General features: G+C 43.7%; 1 protein-coding gene across 1 annotated transcript in view; it reads left to right on the top strand.

The window, feature by feature from the left end:
• The window catches only part of atf7ip2 (activating transcription factor 7 interacting protein 2), a 191,172-nt gene that overhangs the window by 41,276 nt on the left and 125,090 nt on the right, over nucleotides 1–24,806 (top strand). Inside the window, exons 2-3 of the mRNA XM_038820878.1 lie at nucleotides 5,967–6,022; nucleotides 18,524–19,509. Coding sequence (XP_038676806.1) covers nucleotides 18,534–19,509 — 976 coding nt within the window. The 5' untranslated portion in view covers nucleotides 5,967–6,022; nucleotides 18,524–18,533. The remainder of the gene's footprint in view (nucleotides 1–5,966; nucleotides 6,023–18,523; nucleotides 19,510–24,806) is intronic.

Below are 24,806 nucleotides of genomic sequence, written 5' to 3'. Positions count from 1 at the left end.
TCCCTTGAGTCATGGAGCTGTAAGATACACAACTGAACTGCTGCCTACTTGCTTCTGTGAACAAAATTTTAAAAATGAACCAAAGGAACCGCCAAAGCCCATCTACTTGGCATACTTGATATGAGAAACCAAAATGCAAACTGACTTTATTACCTCAACCAAACCTTTTGAGCCTGAGGTCTGCTAAATATTTTAGCCCTCTAACAAAGAATAGACAATTTTAGCCCTCTAATAAATAATTGCAGCACTTCAAACACTGGTCTGCAGCTGAACAGACCCACCTGCCACTTTATAGTACCCTCCCATCTACTGACCTTGGGGTCACCTTTTGAACTGTTTATCAGTTCCTCAACTAAGTATTCTAAATATCCTCAACACTTCTTTTTTTATTTTGTAAATTAAAAGTTATATCTCTCAAACATCATGAATTAGGGAATCTGATATTGATGACTGGTAATGCTGCTATGCTTCAAAGAACTTCAATGTTTGTGTTTTCTTGTCCTTCCGAAGAACGTTCGCCATTGAGTTGAGGAAACAGGACCTGGCAGGGGAGATACTTTTCGACCATCCAGACAGTGTCCAGTCCATTGAAGTTGATTTTAAAGCGTGAGGGCACAGTTGATAGTTCAAGCTCTTGGGAAGGGAGTAGAATAGTAGCCAGAAGTCATGTGAAAGCAATGCAGGGAAAGGGAAATTAAACCAGCTGTGAGAAAAGAAATATATGTTGGTAGCATTCCAATATCTTAAGCATCCTTTGGCCGAAGATGACTTGCATCCACACTTGAGTTCTTGGGTGACTACAGAGTCCAGTGCGCAAACTACAGTTTGTCACAGCTGGAACAGACTGTGATTGTAGTACTGGGTATGTGGGGTGCCTGGGTTATTACATGTGCTTTCACTGGCACAGCTTGGCTTCAGCTTACCCTTGACTATGAAACATGTTCAACTCTGTAACAGTGTCATTTTGAGTACAGAGCAAGCCTTTCTCCCATGAAGGTGTGTGTGTGTGTGTGTGTTTTATTGTCACATGTACCATATTTTTCTGCGGCCAAGGGAACGTACACAGTACGTACATAGTCGACAAAAAAGAATAATCGACAGAGTACATTGGCAAATGGTACATCGACATCAGTAATTGGTTACAGGGTGGAACAAGGGGCCAAACAAAGCAAATACATGAGCAAGAGCAGCATAGGGTGCCCTGAATAGTGTTCTTTCAGGGCACAGATCCGTCCAAGGGGAGTCGTTGAGGAGTCCAGTAGCTGTGGGGAAGAAGCTCTTCCTATGTCTGGATGTGCAGGTCTTCAGACTAATGCACCTTCTGCCTGATGGAAGGGTCTGGAAGAAGGCTAAGCCTGGGTGGGAGTGGTCTCTGATAATGCTGTCTGCCTTCCTGAGGCAGCAGGAGCTGTATACAAAATCAATGTTGAGGGTGGCAAGCTTGTGTGATGCATTGGGCTGAGTTCACCACACACTGCAGTTTCTTGCAATCTTTGGCCGAGCAGTTGCCGTACCGAACTGTGATGCAGCCAGATAGGATGCTCTCTATGGCACATCTATAGAAGTTTGTGAGAGTCGATGCAGAAATGCCGAATTTCTTTAGCTGCCGAAGGAAGTAGATACGTTGTTGGGCTTTCTTGACTTGCATCAACGTGAGTGAACCAGGACAGACTGTTGGTGATGGTGAACCCCAGGAACTTGAAGCTGTCGACCACCTCCACTTCAGAGCCATTGATGCAGAAGCTAGGAGGGGGGGGGGGGGGGGGGGGGGTCATGCTACGCTTCCTGAAATCGAATGATCAAATCTTTGGTCTTTCCGACATAGAGAGGTTGTTTTCGGTACACCATGCAACCAAGTGATCTATCTGCCTTCTGTAGTCTGATTCATCATATCATCTGCAAACTTATAGATTGAGTTGGACTTAAATCTTGCCACACAGTCGTGTGTGTGTATAGGGAGTACAGTAGAGGACTGAGCACACGTCCTTGCGGGGCCCCGGTGTTGAAGACTATTGTGGAGGAGTTGCTGTTGCGTATTCTGACAGATTGTGGTCTGTTGGTGAGAAAATCAAGGATCCAGCTGCACAGGTAGGGGCCAAGTTCAAGATTGCAGAGTTTGGTTACAAGTCTTGTCGGGATAATGGTATTGAAGACGGAGCTGTAGTCTATGAACAGCAGTCTCGCGTAGGTGTTCCTGTTGTCGCGGTGTTTGTTGATTGTAGAGTCGGGGAGATGGCATCTGCTGTGGACCGGTTGCGATGATAGGCAAACTGCAATGGATCAAGACAGTCTAGGAGGTTGGCGTTGATCCATCCCATGACTAGCCGCTCAAAGCATTTCATGATGACCGACATTGGGGCCATTGGTCGGTAGTCATTGAGGCAGGCTACCTTCTTCTTTGGTACTGGTATTATGGTAGTCTTCTTGAAGGAGATAGAACATAGAACAGTACAGCACAGAACAGGCCCTTCGGCCCTCAATGTTGTGCCGAGCCATGATCACTCTACTCAAACCCACGTATCCACCCTATACCCGTAACCCAACAACACCCCCCTTAACCTTACTTTTATTAGGACACTACGGGCAATTTAGCATGGCCAATCCACCTAACCCGCACATCTTTGGACTGTGAGAGGAAACCGGAGCACCCGGAGGAAACCCATGCACACAGGGGGAGGACGTGCAGACTCCACACAGACAGTGACCCAGCCGGGAATTGAACCTGGGACCCTGGAGCTGTGAAGCATTTATGCTAACCACCATGCTACCCTGCTGCCCCAAAACGTGCGTCCCTGGGTGGGCCTCGGAGCGGAGGAGTGAGGTGTTTAAGATGTCTGCGAATACACTCGCCAGCTGGTCTGCTCGGACTCTGTTCGTCCAGGGACTCTGTCGGGGCCCGTCGCCTTCCGCGGGCTCACTTTCAAGAAGTGAGGCTGTGTGTGAGGGGGCCATCCGTGCATCAAATCTTTAACTTGCGACAGAATAGGATCTCTGGCTGTCCACTGCTCAGACTGCTTCGCACTGACTGGAGAATGTGCCAGTCTCTCAGGTAAGAAAATTGTCTTGGGAGGAGAACGATACTTTGGATGGCAAGTCTGGAAAGTGAATCCATGTGTCTGCATTTGCATTGTCTTTTCCTGCTGTGTATATGATATTGTTCTGATAGGCTGACCCCCAATGCCGTGTTCTTGCTGTGGCCATGGGAGGAACACACTGACTGAAGTCTCCTAACAGCTTGTGCTTGGTACATATGATGAAGGAACGAGCATAGAGGCACTAAAAATATGTTTTCACTGCAAAAACAATAGCTAGACTCTTTTTCCAACTGTGGATATACCCTTTTAGTTTTTGTCCGCATCCTAGATGCAAAACCGGAGTTCCACCCCACACTATAGGGTAGGGCATCGTACAACAGGAAAAATAGATCCAAATGGACTGATTAGCCATTTGCAGCAGCACTTTCACATCTTTGAAAGCCGCCGTCTTTTCTGTGCAGGCTCCCACTTCCATTTGGTTTCTTTGTGCAGAAGTAGATACAATGGAGCCAACACTCTTCACAAGCCTGGCAAGAACTTTTTGATAATTTACTGAGCCCAAAAATGACCTGGCCTTTGACCTATTCCTGGGCGCTTTCTTTAATGTCTCAAACTTTCCCTTCCACAGGAGATGAACGTTGTGCAGTGATTTCTGTGGCCTAGGTACTCCACGTTCGTGCCTGGAAAATGTACTTGCTCTGCTTCAGACTCGGTCCGACCTTTTCTTGATGCAAATTGCTGAGGTTCTCCTCATCAATTTTCCCCATAATTAAGATGTCATCCTAGTCAACAGCCACTTGAGGAATACCTTGTAACAGATTGTCCATTGTCCTGCTAGACTGTACAATATATCATAGATGATTGTACTTCCTTTATGCGTATTGATGGTCATGTACTGCTTCAAACCTTCTTCAATTGTTGGTATCCCTGGCTCAATTTTGAAAACAACTTTCCTCCCGCAAGAGTTACAAATAAATCTTCCACTCCCAGGTAATGAATAGGCATCTAACTTGGAAGCCTGGTTATGTAGTCGCACAGTGACATCGGTGGCAGCCATGAGCTGAGCGGCCGCATGAAAGGTGGCTCTCGACTAAGAACCTAGACTAAGGTGTTTAACCACAACAATCGGGCACCAAAAGTACTCTTCTAAGCCCCAGGCTACCCCCCCCCCCCCCCCCCCCCTTCGACTACACTATCAAGAAGAATGGGATAGAATCAGCCATCAAGCCAGTGAAGATGAGGGGAGGGAAACCTGGGCTGGGCCTCGGAGCAGCGAACCGCGTATGGAGGCACAGTACTGCTGAGGGTCAACCCAGCACAGACCCAGGAGCTGATTGACTAATTGACGTGCTTCATCACCTCCGAGACATTGGGAGGAGATGAGAAAAGGCTTTACATATCAAGAGCTTTCAAACTGACCTCACATTTCTACAGTGGGATTTAAACATCAGTGAAAATAGAATTTTGGACATTGCCAGAGCAATGGGATTAAAGATTACAAGGAAAAAGGTGGATATGTCAGGTGGTACTGCAGAGACCATAAAATAGCAACATTATCATTACCGTTGACTGTGCGAAGTAAACCTCAAGGTTGCTAAAGAAAGAAAATGTAAAACATTGTTGTCAAGGTGGCAGTGAGAGCCACGACAGGTCACATAAGAGAGGCAATGGACAATATGGAGCAGAAGTAGAAGCCCAGGAAAATACAACACGGGACCCCAGCCACCACGGACCAAGGGAGCCAGATCGCGGCACTTTAGGCTGAGGTAATGAGCCTGGCCAAGACTCCGAACGGGTTGAGGGATAAAGTTGACGACCAGGAGAACCAATTGTGTCGGCAAAACCTGAGAATCACGGGGCTGCTGGAGAGTAAAAAGACTGCAGAATAGGCAGCATGTTGCAGACTCGGTGGGCCAAATGGCCTCCTTATGCACTGTAAATTCTATGAAATCTGAGAGAGATGTTCATTGATTCCTTGCAAGGTCCCACGTGTGCCAATTTACTGCACAACGACTTTGGCCAGTGAGGAAATAGTTGAGGAGTGCCTTTAATCCAGTTGTTTAGGCTGGGCATGGTGGCAAAGTGATTAGCACTGCTGCCTCACAGCGCAGAGGACCCAGGTAGATTCCAGCCTTGGGTGACTGTGTGGAGTGATGTACCATCAATTGAACGCGAGACGAGTTGCTGTATAAAAGTATGGCTTTAATCAGCTAGATGTTAGCCCTGCGGTCGACTACAGTAAATGGACGACCGCTGGGAGTACTGGGTATTTGTACCCCACCCTGGAGGCGGGGTTAACTCAGCCTCTCGACCAATCGGGGAGCCGTCACATGACTGGCCTCAACCAATCGGTCGAGAGGCACATGACCGACCAGGGCCAATGGTAAGCCGGTGTTCTGCACCAATGGCAGGCAGCTATGTTAATCATACCACCACATGGAGTTTGGACATTCTCCTTGTGATTGTGTGGGTTTCCTCCGGGTGCACCAGTTTCCTCCCACAGTCCAAAGATGTGGAGGTGGGGGTTGGGGTGGGGTGGGGGGGGTTACAGGGATAGGGTGGAGGAGTGGGCCTAGATAGGGTGCTCTTTCAGAGGGTCGGTGCAGACTCTATATTCCGAATGGCTGCCTCCTACACTGTAGGGATTCTATAGACTTGTTTTCCTTGAGGTGCTGGCTGCTTATTACAGAAACCTATAGCAGTGTTAGATTATTTTGCATGTGCAGATAAGAAGTCAAACTCGTGACCCCCCCCCCCCCTCTTGTTTATCCTTGCCCTACGTGGAGTCCGAACTGTATGTGCACTTGCTAGCCATTTTGGTGCCTTTAGAGAAGGCCATGTGGTGTCTGAGAAACAGATCCCACAACAATTGACATTTCATCATTAACTGAGTAATTGTCATTTTTATTTTTCTTCCCTTTTTTGAAATAGGGGACAAGGAACCAAATCCGAAGGATTTTGATCATTTTAATGGTTTCAACCAAAAGGTAAAGTAGTAATTTTCTTTGAAAATAGCAACATCAGTCAAATTAAAAACTTGAAAAATTTATTAAGCTGTACTATATTTTTGTAGCCGTACATAGTTCTTTGTGCCTGTAAATAAATTCACTTGACTTGCTTTAATTATTTTCAGTATTAAGTGTCACAGTTCATATTCAAGAAGACTTTCCCACCCACAATTTCAGCTTTATTGGACATTAAACTCTGATTTGAGACTTCAGTGACGGGGATGTGCTAAGTAGTTGCACATCAGGTGGCTCTACTCTACAAGACCACAAAATAGGCACTTTTGACATCTAGCCCGCAAAATTAGACTAAAACATCCACTCGCCCTCAACAATAACTTAGATGATGAAAATGCCAAGAAGCAGCAGCTCGAGAGGCCACAGGGACACCAGGAATTGCGGCAAGGGACAGGAACAAGCGGGTCAGCGGACCCACAAAGCGAGAGGCCACCGACCCCGGAAACCGAGCTCCCTCGCTCGCTCTCTTTCCCCTCCCCACCCCCAGAACAGGCATCGACGGACCGGAGTGACTGAATCGTCGCCCTGGAGGTCAAGATGAAGAGGTTGATGGTGACCCAGGGGTTCCTGAAAGTTAAGGTTGAAGACCAGGAGAATAAGTCAAGGCGGTAGAATATCTGAATACCGGGCCTGCCGGAAATCAACAGGGCTCACAAGTCGCTCCGACGCAAAGCCGGGGAGCAGCCGAGAATGATAATTGCCAAGCTGCACAAGTACCAGGACTGGGAAAAGCCCCCTAACAAAGAGAAACCCCGGAGTGCATGGGCGCATCCTCAAGGCAAGTATGGATGATCCTGCAGGAGGCGTGGTGAACACCCCCCCCCAACTCCCAAATCAGGATAGTCACCTGGAAAGTCAGAGACTTAACGGCCTGGTGAAAAGTTCCAGAGTCTTCGACCACTTGATAGGTATTAAAGCTGACATCCCTAAGGGAGAAGGACGGACTGGGTAAGGAAGGTCTGGGTGATACCGATCTACCATTCCTGCTACGGGGTGCCCATATTGATAAATAAAAGAACAGTGTTTACTACCGTTTTAAACTAGCCCAAAACAATATTCCGCTACCTGGGGATCCAGATAGCCCACGACTGGAAACAAATCCACAAGTGGAACCTGACCAGTCAGGCGGAGGAAGTAAAAAAGGATTCACAGAGATGGGATACACTCCAACTCTCCCTGGCAGGCGGTTACAGATGATCAAGATGAATGTACTGCCCAGGTACCTCTTCCTGTTCAAGTTCATACCGATCTACATTCCCCCAGGCCTTTTTCAACTCGATAGACGAGGTGATCATGATATTTGTGTGGTCGGTGAAGAATTCAAGAATCCTCAAAAAGTCCTACAAAGAATAAGAAACATGGGGGGCCTGGCCCTCCCAAACCTACAATACTACCATCAGGCTGTCACGGCGGAAAGAGTGAGAATGGGTGAAGGAACCAGACACTGAATGGGTGGGGATGGAGGCGACCTGTACAGGAACGACCCTCCGGGCCCTTGCCTTGGCTGGGGTCCCATCACTGCCAGCAAAATATTCAACAAGCCCAGTGGTGGTAACTACCCTGAGAAATTGGAAGCAGATGAGGCAACACTTCGCTCTGACCGAAATGCCCACCATGGCCCTCCTCTGCAGCAACCATAGGTTTGCACCAGCCATGCTCGATGCCACACCTTTTAAAGAGGGAGACAGGAGGGGGGGACACTGATGGTCAGAGACTTTTACACTGAGGACAGACTAACGACATTAGAGGAAATGATGGAGAGACTGGAAATGCCAAATGGGAATGAACTCCTGCATCTGCAGGTCAAAAACTTTCTCCGCAGAGACAACAGTATGCCCACGAACCCTAAGAAGCACAGTGCTGGAGGAGTTACTGGATGCGGACAGTCTGGGGAAGTGAAACTGTGGATCTGTACGGATGACGTTTGGAAAGGACGAGCTCCCCATTGAATGAGACATGGAAATAGCGACGGAAATAAGGTCTGGACCCTGAGCAGGGCCAACCCCTCATGCGTAAGGCTAAGCCTCCTGCAGCTACGAATGGTGCACAGAGCACACCTGACAAGAACCCAAAAGAGCAGGTCCTTCCAAGAGGTGGAGGACAAATGTGAACGGTGCCAGGAAGGCCCGGCCAACCATGCCCACATGTTCTGGGAAAGCCCCAGACTTGGGTTTTGGACATGTCCAAGGTTGTGGGGGTGAGGATGGAGTCATGCCAAAGAGTGGCAGTCTTTGGGGTATTGGACGGGCCAATGCCTTCCCTAATTGCCCACCGGAGAATCCTGCTCGGCGGGCGATCAGTAGCACCACCCACGGCTGCAGAATGGCTGGCAGACCGGTCGGAATTTCTCCACCTGGAGAAGATCAAGTTTGCTATCCGAGGGTCAGAGGATAGCTTCCACAAAGCATGGAGGCCATTCACCAACTTGTTCCATGACCTGTTCGAGGCCAATAGAATAGGAGGGGGACGCACAAGAGCTAATGGGACTGTAGGGAATAGGAAGGGATGGGGTGTAGGGGCAGTGGAGTCCAGAGAAAAGGAGGGGGGGGAGGCTGGAAAAGCCGATTAAGAAGCCAGTGGCCTAGAACAAAGCCACGAGAAAAGGAAACCACAAAGAAACACCAAAACAGGATAAGGGGAGGGGAGAAGAAGGTGGGGGAAGTCAAATGACAAAGGGGAGGGATAGGTAGGACACCGCTCACATGTAAATAGCAGAGAACTGCCCATGGTAAAGTGACCCAGGAAAGGACCCTGAGCCAACAAATCGGAGGTGGGGGTCGATACAGAGGAAAATGGTTTGTAACTGCATTTATCCTTAGTGCATTAAAGGTATAAACCTCAATAAAAACATTTAATAAAATAAACCCCTGATTCTATTGGAATCTTCTTTGGTTTCATGCTGTCAACTTTTGAAATTAATGGCACAACAGGATCATTCACAATGGAACTATGATTTTATAAATATCAAACTATTTCCATAGTACTAATAAAACTGCGTAACTGTCTCAATTTAAGTTCAGTTATTTGTGCTGTGTTAGAGAAGGAAGAGTTGAGTGACAAATAATTGTAGATCAAGAAGTGGAAAATGTATTTTTTTTAAACATAGCATTAGGATAAAAAGGGTGGAGGGACTTCCAGTTCACTTTAAAGCTGGATCATCTCTTGCAGTTGGAATTTATGATTTGAAGTTGGGAAAAGTCAGGTGTGTTAATTAGGCTTTAATGATTTTGTATGCTGGTACTTTTTGTGATTTATGATTTACTTGGAAAAGTCATATTTTGGCACATGAGCCTTAAAAATGATATCTGATATAGTGGAGAGGTTTATTCTGAGAAGCTGTGCTCCTGGTTATGCCGACCTTGACTTTTTTTTCACTGAGTGTTGGGTGAACGATTCAGGAAGATGCGAGTTTCAAAGTGCTAAGAGATATAAAGAGGTACAAGTGTTTAACTTAGCACTGATTATAGAGCTGGGAAACACAAATATGACCAGATAAAACACTTGATCTTTAACAAAAGACCCTGCTCCCATGCCCACATGTCTGTTATTGGCCTGCAGCAATGTTCCAATGAAGCTCAACGCAAACTGGAGGAACAACATCTCATCTTCCTGTTAGGCACGCCTTCCGGCCTGAACATTGAATTCACCATTTTCAGATGATCAGCTCTACCCCACCTCGACCCATGTTATTTTAACTGTCTTTTACCATTTCTGTCTTTTTTAATACATATTTAATCCCCCCCCTGCAATCTTATCCACCTTTGCTTCCTCCTTCCCCCCCCCAAATCTATAGTTCATCCTCTGATGTTAGTTTCCCTGCTGTTTGACCGTTCACATCTTTTATTCTCTCTGGGGACTGCCATTAACACTCTTTCCCCTTGGTTTCTGTGGCCATTAGCACTCTTTCCCCTTGGTTTCTGTGACTATGACTCATCTTTCATTCTCACTTCATAATATAAATATTTCCCACTTTCTTTGTCTGTTAGCTTTGACAGTTATCGGACTCGAAACGTTAGCTCTTTTCTCTCCCTACAGATGCTGCCAGACCTGCTGAGATTTTCCAGCATTTTCTCTTTCTTTTCAGATTCCAGCATCCGCAGTAATTTTGCTTTTAAAACACTTAATTATCAGATTAATTGATCTGTGAAGTTGCAAATGTAGTCTATAAGTAGAGTAGATATAATTCAATTTCCATTTTAAATTCATTCTATTCCTTTCTTTATAATTTTGATTTTATATTTGTTGCATTTAAATAGCACAAATTGGATTTTGAGAAATGCCCCTAGCAGTACAGGATTGAATTTTCAGCTCTCAATGGGAGTAGGAACAGATGGGGTCTAAAAATACTGGCATTGATTGCTGTGTTGGTTTCCTGGCATTGTGATCCTGCAAAATCCCCCATTTTGGCCAAAGATGATTCAAGCCCATAATTGGGGAGGGGTTGAGTTTCTCTGAGGCTTACATGCTATTTGGGGCAGACCTGGTGAAGGGAGGTGGGTGCACAGTGGACATGTAGTCATAGCTGCCCAGGTAATTACTCAGATTTAAATGTGCAAAGGGAATGCTGTGTTCTCGGCAAACAGGTGCCTGTGGCACAACACGGCTGCTGGGACGAGTGGGCAGAGCATCATTGTCTTCCATGGGGCAGAAGAAACGAGAGCCAGTTTTCCCAGTCAGCTGACCACGAGGGAGGAAGCATTTCTTTTTATTCTTTAAGATTTAGGTGTCGGTGGCAAGACCAGCATTTGTTCTCCATCCCTTATTGTCCTTTTACCCAAGTGGATTTTGTTGGGCCATTCCCAAGGGCAGTTAAGAGTTGGTCACATTGCCGGCGATCTGGTGTCATGTGTAGACTAGATCAGGTAAGGACAGCAGCTGGTTTCCTTCTCTAAAGGGCATTAACAAATCCAATGGGTTTTTACAACAATTGATCATGGTTTCATGGTCATGATGACCTCGACAAGATTTTTAAAAAGTTTTCACTTAATCTATCTCCATTTTACAAACTCTTTGTCCCTCTCGCTATTTGCTTTCCTATCTAATTTTGCTGCAAAACAGACTGTCCCTTCATCCAAGTCATTACTTTTGATTCATACTGGGTGGCACGGTGACACAGTGCTTAGCACTGCTGCCTATGGGGCTGAGGATCCGGGTTCGATCCCTGCCCCAGGTCATTGTCTGTGTGGAGTTTGCACATTCTCTCTCTCTTTCTTTCTCCCCGCCCCCTCCCGTCTGTGTGGGTTTCACCCCCACACACACAAGTTTGCAGGTTAGGTGGATTAACCATGCTAAATAGATCCTTAATTTCAAAAACAATAATTGGACACCCTAAATTTATTATTTTAAATTATATTAATACTGATCCCCTTGCACCTCACAGCACTGATTGATTGATTGTCATGCCCTGCCAGTAGCCGTCAAAGTCCCAACGCCTTGAGCTTCAATTTTAGTTCTTTCCAACAATTCATTAGATTTGGTGCCATTTTCCCGTACTGCGTGCTATTGCATCTTGATGTCCTTTATGTCAGCACTGGACAACAAATTCATTTTGTGAGGGACGAGATGTCATGGGTGTAAAGGCCATTGGGTTTATCTCCATTGTTGGATTTACCCAGGTACAGGGCTCATCGATTGTACCCATGTGGCAGTCAATACACCTAGTGAGATTCATCAACAGGAAGGGATTCCACTCTGCTCAACCAGAGTCCGTAATGGTAATGCCATTGCATGCCAAGGTGCAGTGGTTAGTGGAGCATTGCCTGGTTCTGTGACCACAGGATGCATATGTGCACTTGCTTTCACCAGCTGCTCTGTGTGACTCATTTGTCCTCTCCAGTCTAGGCTGCCGCAGATTTCAATCCACCCTCTCCTCCCTCCAACCCCCAAAATTAAGGATGGATCCGAGGGAATGAGGGTGATGACTTTGAGAGCCCAGGCAGAGGTGCAGATACGATGTAACCAATCCCAACTGCTCAGTACAACAACTACTAAACAGCTTATCCAACTTCAAAAATAGGATTCCAATGCCTGGAATGGAAGGGTGGAACCCTCCAGTACATTCCTAAAAGGATGTCTGTCATTGTGTCTGCTGCACCCATCATCACTATCAGAGGAGGTATCTGGAATGTATGAGAAGGTGAAAAAATCCATCTTGGGTGAATATGAACTAGTGCCTGAAGCCTACAGACAAACGTTTAGAAATTTAAGGAAAGAACCTGGTCAAACATACAGGGAGTTTGAAAGGATCAAACAGAGTAATTTTGATAGGTGGATAAGGGCTTTGATAATAGACCAAACATATGAAGCTCTCGGAAATAATACTTTTGGAGGAGTTTAAAAATTCAATTCCTGATGTGAGAACTCATGTCGACGAGCAGAGGGTTAAAACTGCGAGGTTAGCAGCAGAAATGGTAGATGATTATGAATTAGTTCATAAATCAAAGCTTGGTTTCCAACATCAGTTTCAGCCTGTGAGAGATAGAAACTGGGAACATGAGAAATACTCAAGTGGTAAAGGTGATCTGATGGGAGACAATAAGGAGAGTGTACCTCAGATTATAAAAGAAATACAGGAGGGTGGAAGAGACAAGTTTCAGATATTTTCACTAATAAACTAGGGCATGTAAAGTCATAGTGTTGGTGGTTAAAGAAAAACACTGGAAAGGCTGATGTAAAACAGGATAAGACAGTGGGGTTTGTTAAAGTGGTATGGAAAGCTCAAGTGAAACGAAGGAGGTGCAAAAGATTGTACAGCCTGATCAAGAGGTGATTGATAAGAAGGCGCCATATCTCTTTAAAGAATTTACTTGTGTGGGTAAAGTTTACTTGTGTGAATCAGAAGGAGCAGGTAAATAAGTCACAATTTTTAGAGATACAGGAATTAGTCAATCTTTAATGGGAAGAGATGAGAGTTACGTAGTTTGGGAAGGATATTGACAGAAGAAGGTGGTAACGTGGAATTCAGGGTGAGAAGAGCAGTTCCATTATATAAGGCAAGATTGGAAAGTCCTGTGAAGAGTGGTGAAGTGGTAGTTTCTCTATTACTCCGACTATCTTGTCCAGGAATACAATTTATTTTGGATAACGATATAGCTGGATCACAGGTGGGAGTGATGCCTACTGTGGTTGATAAGCCAGTGGAAAATCAGACAACTGAAGTGTTGAAGGATGAATATCCTGGGATGTTCTGGATTGTGTAGTAACAAGGTCGCAAAGTTGCAGGTTAAGACTAGGAGAAATCAAAGAGTGAAGATGAAGTTGAAATGCAATTATCAGAAACTATTTTTTGATCAGATGGTTGAAAATGAACAAGAACAGGTGGAGGATGAGGCGGATATTTTTAGTTCAGGAAAATTGGCGGAGTCACAACAGCGATTCTATATCAGAAAGCATACACGGAAGAGGAATCTGAGTGAAAGGAGGTGTTGCAAGTTGCACATGAGGTACAAATGGGAGGTCATTTGGTAATAAGGAAAACTCGAGCTAAAATCCAAAAACATTTTTATTGGCCTGGACTACATAAAGATGTAGTTAAATTTGTCAGTCATGTGACACATGTCAAGTGATAGGGAAACCTCAAGCAGTGATAAAATCAGCACCTTTAATACCCATTGCAGCATTTGAGGAATCTTTTACAAGGGTAATTGATTGCATAGGAACGCTTCCTAAAAGGAAGTGTGGAATCAATATCTTTTGACTATAATGGATGTGTCTGCTAGGTTTCCAGAGGTCATTCCAGTACTCAATATTACAGCTAAAAAGATTGTGGAGGAGTTACTTAAATTCTTTACTAGATATAGACTACCCACAAAAATGCAGTCGAATCAAGGATCAAATTTTACCTTGAGTTTATTCAAAAAAGTTATGGATAGCCTAGGAATAAACCAATTTAAATCAACTGCATACCATCCAGAATCGCAGGAGCATTAGAAAGGTGGCATCAGACACAAAATATAATGTTGAGGGCTTATTGTCATGATTATTTAGAGGATTGGGATAAAGGAATTCCATTCGTACTGTTTGCAATTAGGGATGCACCTAATGAGCCAAACAAATTCAGTCGTTTTGAACTAATTTTTGGTCATGAGGTAAGAGGACCACTTAAATTGATTAAGGAAAAATTGGTGAGTGAGAAAACGGAACTTACATTATTGGATTACATGTCAAATTTTAGGGAACAATTTAAGTAGAGCAGGTGAATTGGCTAGACAGCATTTAAAAATTGTACAACATGAGATGAAACCGGTAGTGGACAAGAAATCCAAAGTTTGTAGTTTTGCCAGTGGAGATAAAGTTTTAGTATTGTTACCAGTGGTAGGTGAACCTTTAAAAGCAAGGTTTTGTGGACCTTATCAGATTGAAAGGAAATTGAGTGAGGTGAATTATGTGGTAAGAACGCCAGATAGAAGGAAGACTCACCGAGTGTGTCATGTGAATATGCTTAAAAGGTACTTTTGAAAGGGAAGGAGAGAAAAAGGAGGAGGTTTTAATGATTCTAACTCAGTGATGAACCAAATCCAGATGTCTTTGAATTTGACACCTCAAATTACATTGGAAAACGAGGATGTTCTTAAAATTTGGGATAAATTGTTGAGTTACCTACCAGAGGAAAAACGGACTGACCTGAAAGAGTTATTGATATCACATGGGCATGTTTGTAGAGATAAATTTGGAAGTATTAAAATGGCTATACGTGATGTAGATATGGGAAATGCTGTTCCAATCAAACAACATCCACACAGACTTAACCCTTTAAATTGGCACAGGTCAATAAAGAAATTGAGAGTATGCTTAAAAATGGCACAATTGAAGTGGGTTGCAGCCAATGGAGCTCACCCATAGTGATGGTACCTAAACCAGACAGTACCCAACGGTTGTGTGTGGACTATAGAAAGATTAATGCAGTTACAAGAACAGACTCTTAGCCTATCCCACGTTTGGAGGATTGCATTGAGAAAGTGCAACAAACACCTTTTATTTCCAAACTGGATCAACTTAAAAGGTTACTGGCAGGTACCTTTATCCGAAAGGTCAAAGGAGATTTCAGTTTTTGTGACTCCAGATGGTGTATACCAATTCAAAGTTATGACATTTGGCATGAAAAATGCCCCAACCACATTTCAACGGTTAACTAACAAAGTTGTTTCAGGATTACCCAATTGTGCGGTATACATCGACAATCTGGTAATTTTCAGCCAGACATGGAAAGAACATTTAAAACATCTGATGGAGTTATTCGATCGACTTCAGGAGGCGGGTTTGGTGGTAAACTGAGCCAAAAGTTAATTTGGAGAAGCCCAAGTCAATTTCCATACAATCAGACAGGGTCAAATGGTCTCACGGGATGTGAAAACAAAGGTTATTGGGGAGTTTCCGATATCCTCGACACAAAGGGAAATAACGCGACTTCTTGGCATGAGTGTATTTGATCGAACATTACCAGATGTTTGCAGCCTGGTTGCTCCACTGATGGACTTGCTGAAGAAACGTCAAACATTTCAGTGGACAGACGAATTTCAACAGTCATTTGAAGGCCGAAAGGCTGTGATAACCAATGCTCCTGTGTTGGAGAATTACAAGGGACTCTGTGATCAGATTGAACTAAAGTATCTGACTATAAAGAGAAATTCCAAGGCATAGAGAAATGGATGGATCATGCAGAGACCTTGTCCAAAGAGACTGTCTATCAAGGATTCCAGTTGGAGGAAGAAGAACTAAAATGGACTGTGTTATTATGTTTGCGTGATTTGTTTTGTTAAAAAAATATAAATTCACTGTCAATATTTCTTAAAGGAAAGTGAAACCATCTTGAAGTTGATGGTTTATATTTTTTTCCTTGGGGGGAGGTGTCATGTGAGAGTACCTTTAAAGAAATGGGTATTTATCAAATAACTGCAGTGATGTCAGAGTGTGGGTAGAGCTGAGCTGTCTGTCTGCTTTTACTTTCGCTTTGAGCCAGCAGCTACAGTGCGTGTTTGGTTTCGTTTTGAAGATTGGGAGCTGTATCCAGCAAAATCAGGTGTAATTCTGATTTTCTTTCTGCATGAATGGAATGTCTTCAAATCACTTGCTAATTTAAAAGTGATAACTGCTCTCAGTAGAGAATTTAAACCTGATCTCTGTGTTAAAGAGGGTATTTGTCTTATGGGTGTTGCAAGGAAAGATTAAGGGTTACTTATAGAGTATTGTATTCTTTGGAGGAAGTATTTGAGTTGATAGTTGGTATGATGTTTCCTGCGTGTGTTTAAAATGTTAACTGGATCCATAGAATAAACATTGTTTTTGTTTAAACATACTTTAGCTCTCTGTTGCACCATACCTGTAAAGTAGGCCCTTGTGCTCCCCATAGCCACAATCTATTGAAAGTTATGGGTCAGGTGAACTCTTATGATAAACTTTCGGCTTCTCTATCCCTAGTCCGTAACACCGTTCCTTTACTGCCACTGAAACAATATTGTGGATCTCCCTCCCTAACAACACACTTATTAAATTGGGCATCCTTCCATTTTCTAAGACAATGGACTGCACTGCTGCGGCAACTGTGTTAAACATCACCTGGTGTGGCTCAGGGGCCTCACTCTAGCAAGAGTTTTCTCTGCATTTGCTGCAGATAAAAATAACAAAATTTGCTTGTAAACAACACAGTGGATATACCTACACCACATAGACTGCAGTAATTCAGGACAGCGGCTGACTACGACCTTCTCAAAGGCAGTTATGAATGGGCTTTGCAAGCAATTACCAAATCAAAAATGCTTACGGATTATTGATGGGGTTATTTGGAATCCATTTGAATTTGAGTGCATGCTTAATACGATTGCAGGACAGACCCCAACAGTGACCAGGATACTGGACCTAAGACTGTGCAGAAAGAATGGTTTTTGTTCCCCAGGAATGATTGCATGAAGAAATTGGGATTTGGTATTTTAAAACAGAACTTTATTATTAAGAGTACAAACATAAACTATTTAACTTCACACTTGAAAAGAACAGCTTACAATTACCACTTAACACCAATCAATTCCCCATTAGAATAATAGGAAAAGAAGCATTCGGTTCTGAAACCAGCAGGGCATAGAGTACTACTTGCTTTGCAGAACAGATTTGGCCCTGGTTAGAACCCCTGCAGACTCTGGCTCAGTGTCTTCAAATAGCTGCTTCAACTGGGTTGTTTCGGCCTCCTCCCTGTCTTACATAGAACATAGAATTTACAATGCAGAAGGACGCAATTCGGCCCATCGAGTCTGCACAGACCCTTGGAAAGAGCACCCCACCCAACCTCTTTTAGACACTAATGGCAATTTATCATGACCAATCCATTTAACCTGCACGTCTTTGGACTGTGGGAGGAAACCGGAGCTCCCAGAGGAAACCCACGCAGACATGAGGAGAAAGTGCAGGCTCCGCACAGACAGTGACCCAAGCCAGGAATCGAACCTGGGACCCTGGAGCTGTGAAGCGACAATGCTAACCACTGTGCTACAGTGCCGCCCTGTTTTCAGACAAGACTGCTCTGCTTTTAAATATTATTACACTTTTTTTTAAGCCTCCTACTGGGAGAGAATTGTTTTTACTTGTGTCCAAAACGAGGGTTGCCAGATCATACTTAAACTCTACTCCCAAAGGCTTTCGTAAAAATCTCACTCTGAATCTCTTAGTTCCACCCAGCCATGACATCATCTTTCCAAGCTGAAACCAAGTCACTTTCCAGGGACTGAAAGCACATTAACTCCCCAGGGACTGTCCACCGTTAAATCACAGTGCATTAGCCCAGGCTGACAAATACAGTCCTCTTTGGTCAGTTTCACCTTTTGGCTCCTCAAAGCACCCAGGTTGCAAAACAGATTTTTTTTAAAAACATGACCACTGCAGTTAAACACCGTATAACCCGAGGCTTTTAACATAAGAACTAGAAGCAGGAGTAGGCCATCTGGCCCCTCGGGCCTGCTCCGCCATTCAATGAGATCATGGCTGATCTTTTGTGGACTCAGCTCCACTTTCCGGCCCGAACACCGTAACCCTTATCCCTTTATTCTTCAAAAAAATTATCAATTTTTATCTTAAAAACATTTAATGAAGGAGCCTCAACTGCTTCACTGGGCAAAGAATTCCATAGATTCACAACCCTCCTCAACTCAGTCCTAAATCTACTTCCCCTTATTTTGAGGCTATGCCCCCTAGTTCTGCTTTCACCCGCCAGTGGAAACAACTTGCCCGTATCTATCCTATCTATTCCCTTCATAATTTTATATCGTTGCCCCAATATTTAGAATCCATTATTCCTAAACTCCTCCATTTGTCACAGTGCTCCACATAGTTATCTTAGTCATCAAGGATATCTTGGGCACATCCTGAAAATTTGCACAATTGGTGCAATTCTACTGTTTTACAAATTGTTATATTGCACTCAGTATTATGAATACTGAAGATATTAACAGAATCCAATTTGCTTTTTAAATATTGTAGATAATCAGTTATGGATGTTACAAACATTGCTCCAAGGAAGATTTTCAGAGCAAAGAAAACACTTCGAGCAAGTGACCGCAAGCAGTGGGAAGCATTACACAGAAGGAGATCTCACAGTGGGAATGGAGAAGCCTTTAAAGAATCTGATAATCAGGAAAACCATTTGCAGGACATGGATGCGGAATGTATAGATGGTAGCAAACCTGACAAGCACTATATTTTAAGCCACGTGAAAAGCGAGCTTCCAAAATCTGAACTAAGCCAGAGTTCAATTTATTGCAAAAATGATGTGAAGGCGGAGTTGAAAGCATTATCTGACACATGTGTGGCTGAAAAACCCGTTGAGAATACCAGTTTAAAAAATCAGGAAGACATTCAATCCAATGGTCACCTTGTTTGTTATCAGCAAAGGGAGCATCAGAATATTGGTTTGCTCAGAAAGGCTTTAAACGCGCCTTCGAAAGCTGCTGATCAAAATGTAATTGCTACAAATGGTAGTGCCATTCGCATTTCCTCGTATGTATTAACAGAAGACTTCAGCAAAACTTCTAAAACCTATTCAACTAAGATTCCTGAACTACTGAACCGAAAGAACTATGTGAAGTCTATCAGTTTAGATAAGAAGTGGGATATTGAGCCAGTTCTTCGTATTATTGATGTTGAAGATCTTAAATTTGTTTCCTCCGACCCAAATGATAAAACTAGTAACCTGAAAAAAATAAAGTATTCCATTGGTCCTATTTTTAAAAAGATGTCCAATGAGGCACCGGAGAACATGTGTAATGTGCAGTTGTCCGCACCACGTGTTGCTATCAATATAAATAACAAAGTTGAAGAAAATGTGCAAAATGGAAGTCAAGATTCCTGTGTTTCAAAATGCCTTAATGTAGAAGAGCAATCCGAGATTGATGCATCCAAATTTCTGACTGATTGTCAAGAAGGGATTGAATGCAGCCCAATTATACTAAAGGAGGTGAAAAGCTCTGGTGAGTAAACTGGAATTTTATAGTTCTATGGCTGGTGACGTTTAATTTCTCAAACATGAAAATGATAGTTTGTTTCTGTTAGTTGATTTTCTCATAAATGGAGGCAAAAACAAATTTCTCTTTCCATGAATGGCCCTTGTGGATTTTTCCTGCTGAAATGTCACTTCTTCTTTTGAGCCATGTGCAAATTGCCATTGGATAAATAGGCTTAGGGAAATAAATTTGTGGCTCAAAGATGGGTGTGGGAGAAGTGGGTTCTCGTTCATGAGGCACTGGCACCAGTACTGCGGAAAGTGGGATCTGTACCATTGGGACGGTCTGCACCTGAACCGTGCTGAGGCTGATGTTCTAGCGAGCCACATAACAGGGAGTTAGAGAGAGCTTAAAACTAAATGATGCGGGGCAAGGGATCGAATTTGAGAAGATGTGATATACCAAAGTGTAGAGACAAGGCAAGAGAAATGGTTACTGTTACAATTGGGAACAATTGACTTCCCCATGAACCTTGCAGAGTAAGGGGTCTTCCCCATGAACCTTGCAGAGTAAGGGGGTGGAGAGACTCAAAACAATGTCTAGTTATTTGATATATAAAACTGGCCAGTTAGGCACTGGCAAGGCAGATGCAGCTGGGATCTACCATGTGATGTATATAACCGTTATTGTAAACAAACTAAGTTTCTTTGGACTGCTTGGTGTGGACTCCTTCGTGGCCATAAAAAAATGCACCCTAGGGAAATTTTAAACAGACTGTGATAGGAAGGGACAGAGTACAAATCGAAGGGTAAATCAGATAAGGAAAGATGTTGCAAAAGTAATAAAAGGCTAAAACTCCAGGACCTGTATCTGAATGCATGTAGCATTCTAAACAAAACAGATGAAATTAATAAATATGATCTGATAGCTATTACAGAGACATGGCCAAAGGATGACATAGATTGGGACCTGAATATTGAAAAGTGAAAATCGCTTATTGTCACAAGTAGGCTTCAATGAAGTTACTGTGAAAAGCCCTTAGTCGCCACATTCCGGCGCCTGTTCGGGGAGGCTGGTGCGGGAATTGAACCGTGCTGCTGGCCTGCCTTGGTCTTCTTTAAAAACTAACGATTTAGCCCAGTGTGACATTTAGGATGGACAGGAAGTTAAGAACCAGAGGTGTGGGGGGATTAATGATATTAATACAAGTGAGATGGATTGCCCAAGTTCAGGAAACCAGGATATAGAAGCAGTTTGGGTTGACCTGAGAAGTTATAAAGGAAAGAAGTCACTTGTGGGAGTGCAGTACAGGCCCCCTAAGTGTAACTATAGGACAGACAATAAAGAAGAGAAAATGGTAACTTGTCAGAAAAGTACTGCAATAATGGGGGATTTTAATCTATATATCGTTTGGAAAAAGTTCATTTATTGATCAGGTAAAAGCTAGAGTCCGAGAAAATGCTTGCCAGTAAAATAAAGATGGACAGTAGAGTTGGACAGGGGCTGGTTTAGTACACTTGGCTAAATCGCTGGATTTTAAAGAAGACCAAGGCAGGCCAGCAGCACGGTTCAATTCCCACACCAGCCTCACCGAACAGGCAATGTGGCAACTAGGGGCTTTTCACAGTAACTTCATTGAAGCCTACTTGTGACAATAAGCGATTTTCACTTTCACTTTTCTCTAGCTACTTAAATAAGGAAAGAGTTAACAAAGTGAGAATTGGTCCTATGGAATGTTTGTTTGGGGAATTGGAATGGATGTAGGGCTATTGCAGAAGAATTAAATTGGCATTTTGCATGTCTTCAGTACAGAGAACACTGGTAACATCCCAGAAATAGCTGTAAATTAGGAATTGAAAGAACTAAGGAAAATTACAATTAGGTAAGTGGTATTGAGCAAATTGTTGGGTCGATGCACTTCACCCTAAGGTCTTGAAGGAAGTAGCAAATGAGATAATTGATGCATTGGTTTTAACTTTTTTAAATTTCCCAGATTCTGGGAAGATTCCATTAGATTGGAAGATAGCAAATATAACTCCTTTTATTTAAGAATGGAGGGAAACAGAAAGCAGAAAACTAAGGCCAGTTAGCCGGAGATCTCTCACAGAAAAAATATTAGAAGCCATTGTTAAATATATTACAGGGCATTTCAAAACATTCGAGGCAATCAGGAAGAATCAACATGGTTTTCTGAAAGGGAAATCATGTTTAACCAGTTTATTGGAGTTCTATGAAGGAATTACATATGCTGTAGGGAACCAGTGGATATACTACACTTGGATTTCTGGAAGCCATTTGATAAGGTGCCACAGCAAAGATTATTGTGGAAAATAAACACTCATGGTGTATAGAGTAACATGTTGGCATAGATTGAAGATTGTCTAGCTAACAGGAACCATCTTTGGCATAGATGGGTCTTTCTGGTTGGCGGAGTGTGACACGGGGATCAGTGCTGTGCCTCAACTTTTTAAGTTTATACAAATGACTTGGATGAAGGCACACAAAGATAGATAGGAAAGTAAATTGTGAAGAAAACATCAGGAGGCTATAAAAGGATCTAGATAAGTTAAGTGAGTGGACAAAGGTCTGGTTAATGGAGCATAATGTGGGTAAATGTGAAATTGTCCATTTTGGCAGGAAGAATAAAAAAAGAAGCTTATTAACTAATTGGTGAGAGATTGCAGAATTCTGAGGTGCAGAAGGGATCGGGGTGTCCTAGTGTATGAATCACAATTACTATTCAGGTGCAGAAAGTAATTAGGAAAGTTAATAGAATGCTATAATTTATTGTGAGGGGGAATTGAGAAGGTAGGGTGGTTCTGCTTCTGACCACATCTGGAGTATTGAGTACAGTATTGGTTTCCTTATTTAATGAAAGATGTAAATTTGTTAGAAGCAGTTCAGAGAAGGTTTACTCGACCAATACCAGGAATGGGCAGGTTGCCTTGTGAGGAAAGATTGGAGAGGTTTGTATCCACTAGAGTTTAGAAGAATAAGAGGTGACTCGACTCGATCGAAACTGCAGATCCTAAGAAGTATTGACAAGCTGGAAGTGGTGATTTCTCTTATCCGAGTCTAGAACTAGGGTCACTTTAAAAATAAGGAGGTGCTAATTTAAGACCGAGATTGAGAATATGTTCCTCTTGAGTATTGTGAATTTTGATTCCCTTCCTCAAAAGGACGAAAACAGAGCCTTTGAATATTTATTTTTTTAAAATATTTTTATTAAAACATAAATAGCACTCCACCCTCCCTGCCATTCCCCTCCCTGGCTGACGTCTTAACTATCCTTGAAGGAGTCAATAAACAGCTTCCACCTCTTGGGCAAACCCCACTGACCCCCTCAAGGCGAACTTGATTTTTTTCCAGCCTAAGGAATTCCGCAGGGTCATTCACCCACAGCCCTGGCTTTGGCAACCCCGAGTCACTCCACTCCCATTAAAATCTGTCTCCGGGCTACCGGGGCGGGCAAAGTCTAAAACGTCGGCCTCCTCTCGCCCCTGGACTCCCTGGTCTTCCGACACTCCAAAAGTCGCCACTTCTGGATTCGGGGAAACCTTCACTTTCAGAACCTCTGACGTTACATCAGCGAATCCCTGCCAGAACCCCTTCAGCTTTGGACATGCCCAAAACATGTAGACATGGTTCGTGGGCCTCCCCATGCACAGCCCACACCTATCCTCCACCCCCTTTAAAGAACCTGCTGTTCCTGGCCACTGTCATTTGCGCCCTGTGGACTACTTTAAATTGAATAAGGCTAAGCTTAGCACATGAAGAGGATGCATTCACTCTCCCCAAAGCCTCCTCTATTTCTCTCCCCAGTTCCTCCTTCCACTTCAGTTTAACTTCTCCTATGGACACCAATCCTCCCCCCACTATCCATTTCCTAACGATATTCACTGCCCAGTAATATTTCATTACGTTTGGCAAGACCAGTCCGTCCCCTCTCACGTCTCCGTTCTAACAGCACCACTGGATTGGATTAAATTGGTTTACTGTCACCTGTACCAAGGTGCGTTAAAAGTATTATTCTGTGTGCAGCGCAAAGAGATCATTCCGAACATGAAAAGAAAATACATAGTAGAGCAAACATAAAATACAGCAGGGCAAGCATAAAATACACAATGTAAATACATAGACACAGGCATCGGGTGGCGCATACAGGAGTGTAGTACTATTCAGTAGAGAAGTGAAGAGATCAGATCAATCCATAAGAGGACTTTATCCGTGAAGCTTTCCCCACCCCCACAAACCCCGAGATCAAAGCATACATTTTTCTGAAAAACGCCTTTGGAATAAAGATTGTAAGGTTCTGGAAAACAAATAAGAACCTCGGGAGTATCGTCATTTACATGGTCTGCCCTGCCAGTGCCAACGCAACACGTCCAACTGCACCAAATTCAATTTATGTAGGTGTTCCCAGTCCGCGCCACCTGGATGCCCAAATACCTAAAGTTTGTCCCTACCACTTTAAACATCAGCCCAACCTCCTCTCCTCTTCTTCTCTTCTCCCCCCCCCCCCCCCCCCCCCCCCCCCCCCAGATACCTCCCAGTGGGTTCGATATGTATATGTAGAGCAGCGGATCGTCCACATATAGCGAGGCCCTGTGCTCCATTGCCACATTACCCCAGTCTAACTCCTTGATGGTCTATGCACCATTGTCAGTGGCTCTATCGCCAATGCATAAAACAACGGGAAGAGTGGGCATCCCACGATGTAATACAAAACATCCCAAAGTCACCCGATTTGTCTTTGTACTCGCTACCAGTTCCCTGTATAGCAACTGGACTCTATTCACAAACCTCTGCCCGAACCCGAAATGTCTCCGTACATCCCACAGATATTCCCATCTAACCGGTCAAAGGCCTTCTCTGCATCCATAACGACCGCTACCTCCACGTTTTGTCCCTCCGAAGGCATCTTTATCACATTCACTAAGCGCCTAACTTTTGCCGACAGATTGCCTCCCCTTTATAAATCCCGACTGATCCTCCCCTTTATAAACCACGACTGATCTTTGGCTATCGGCCTCAGCAGACAATCCTCAATCCGTGAGGCCAAGATCTTTGCCAACAGTTTAGCATCCACATTTAACAGCAATATCGGTTGGTAGGACCTGCACTGCTCTGGCTCTTAAATCCATCTTCAAAATTAAGGAGATCGAAGCCTGCGATAACTTAGGAGGAAGCTCCCCCTTTTCCCTCACCTTATTGAATGCCCTTGCCAGCAGAGGCCCCAGATCCCCTGAAAGCATTTTATAAAATTCTACCGGGAACCATCTGGGCCTGGGGCCATCCCTGCCTGCATTGCCCCTATACCCTCC

This window comes from Scyliorhinus canicula, chromosome 15, assembly GCF_902713615.1.
Source record: "Scyliorhinus canicula chromosome 15, sScyCan1.1, whole genome shotgun sequence".
Lineage (NCBI taxonomy): Eukaryota > Metazoa > Chordata > Chondrichthyes > Carcharhiniformes > Scyliorhinidae > Scyliorhinus > Scyliorhinus canicula.
The sequence above is the reverse complement of the archived record's forward strand: the minus strand, read 5'-3'. Positions and strand labels throughout refer to the sequence as shown.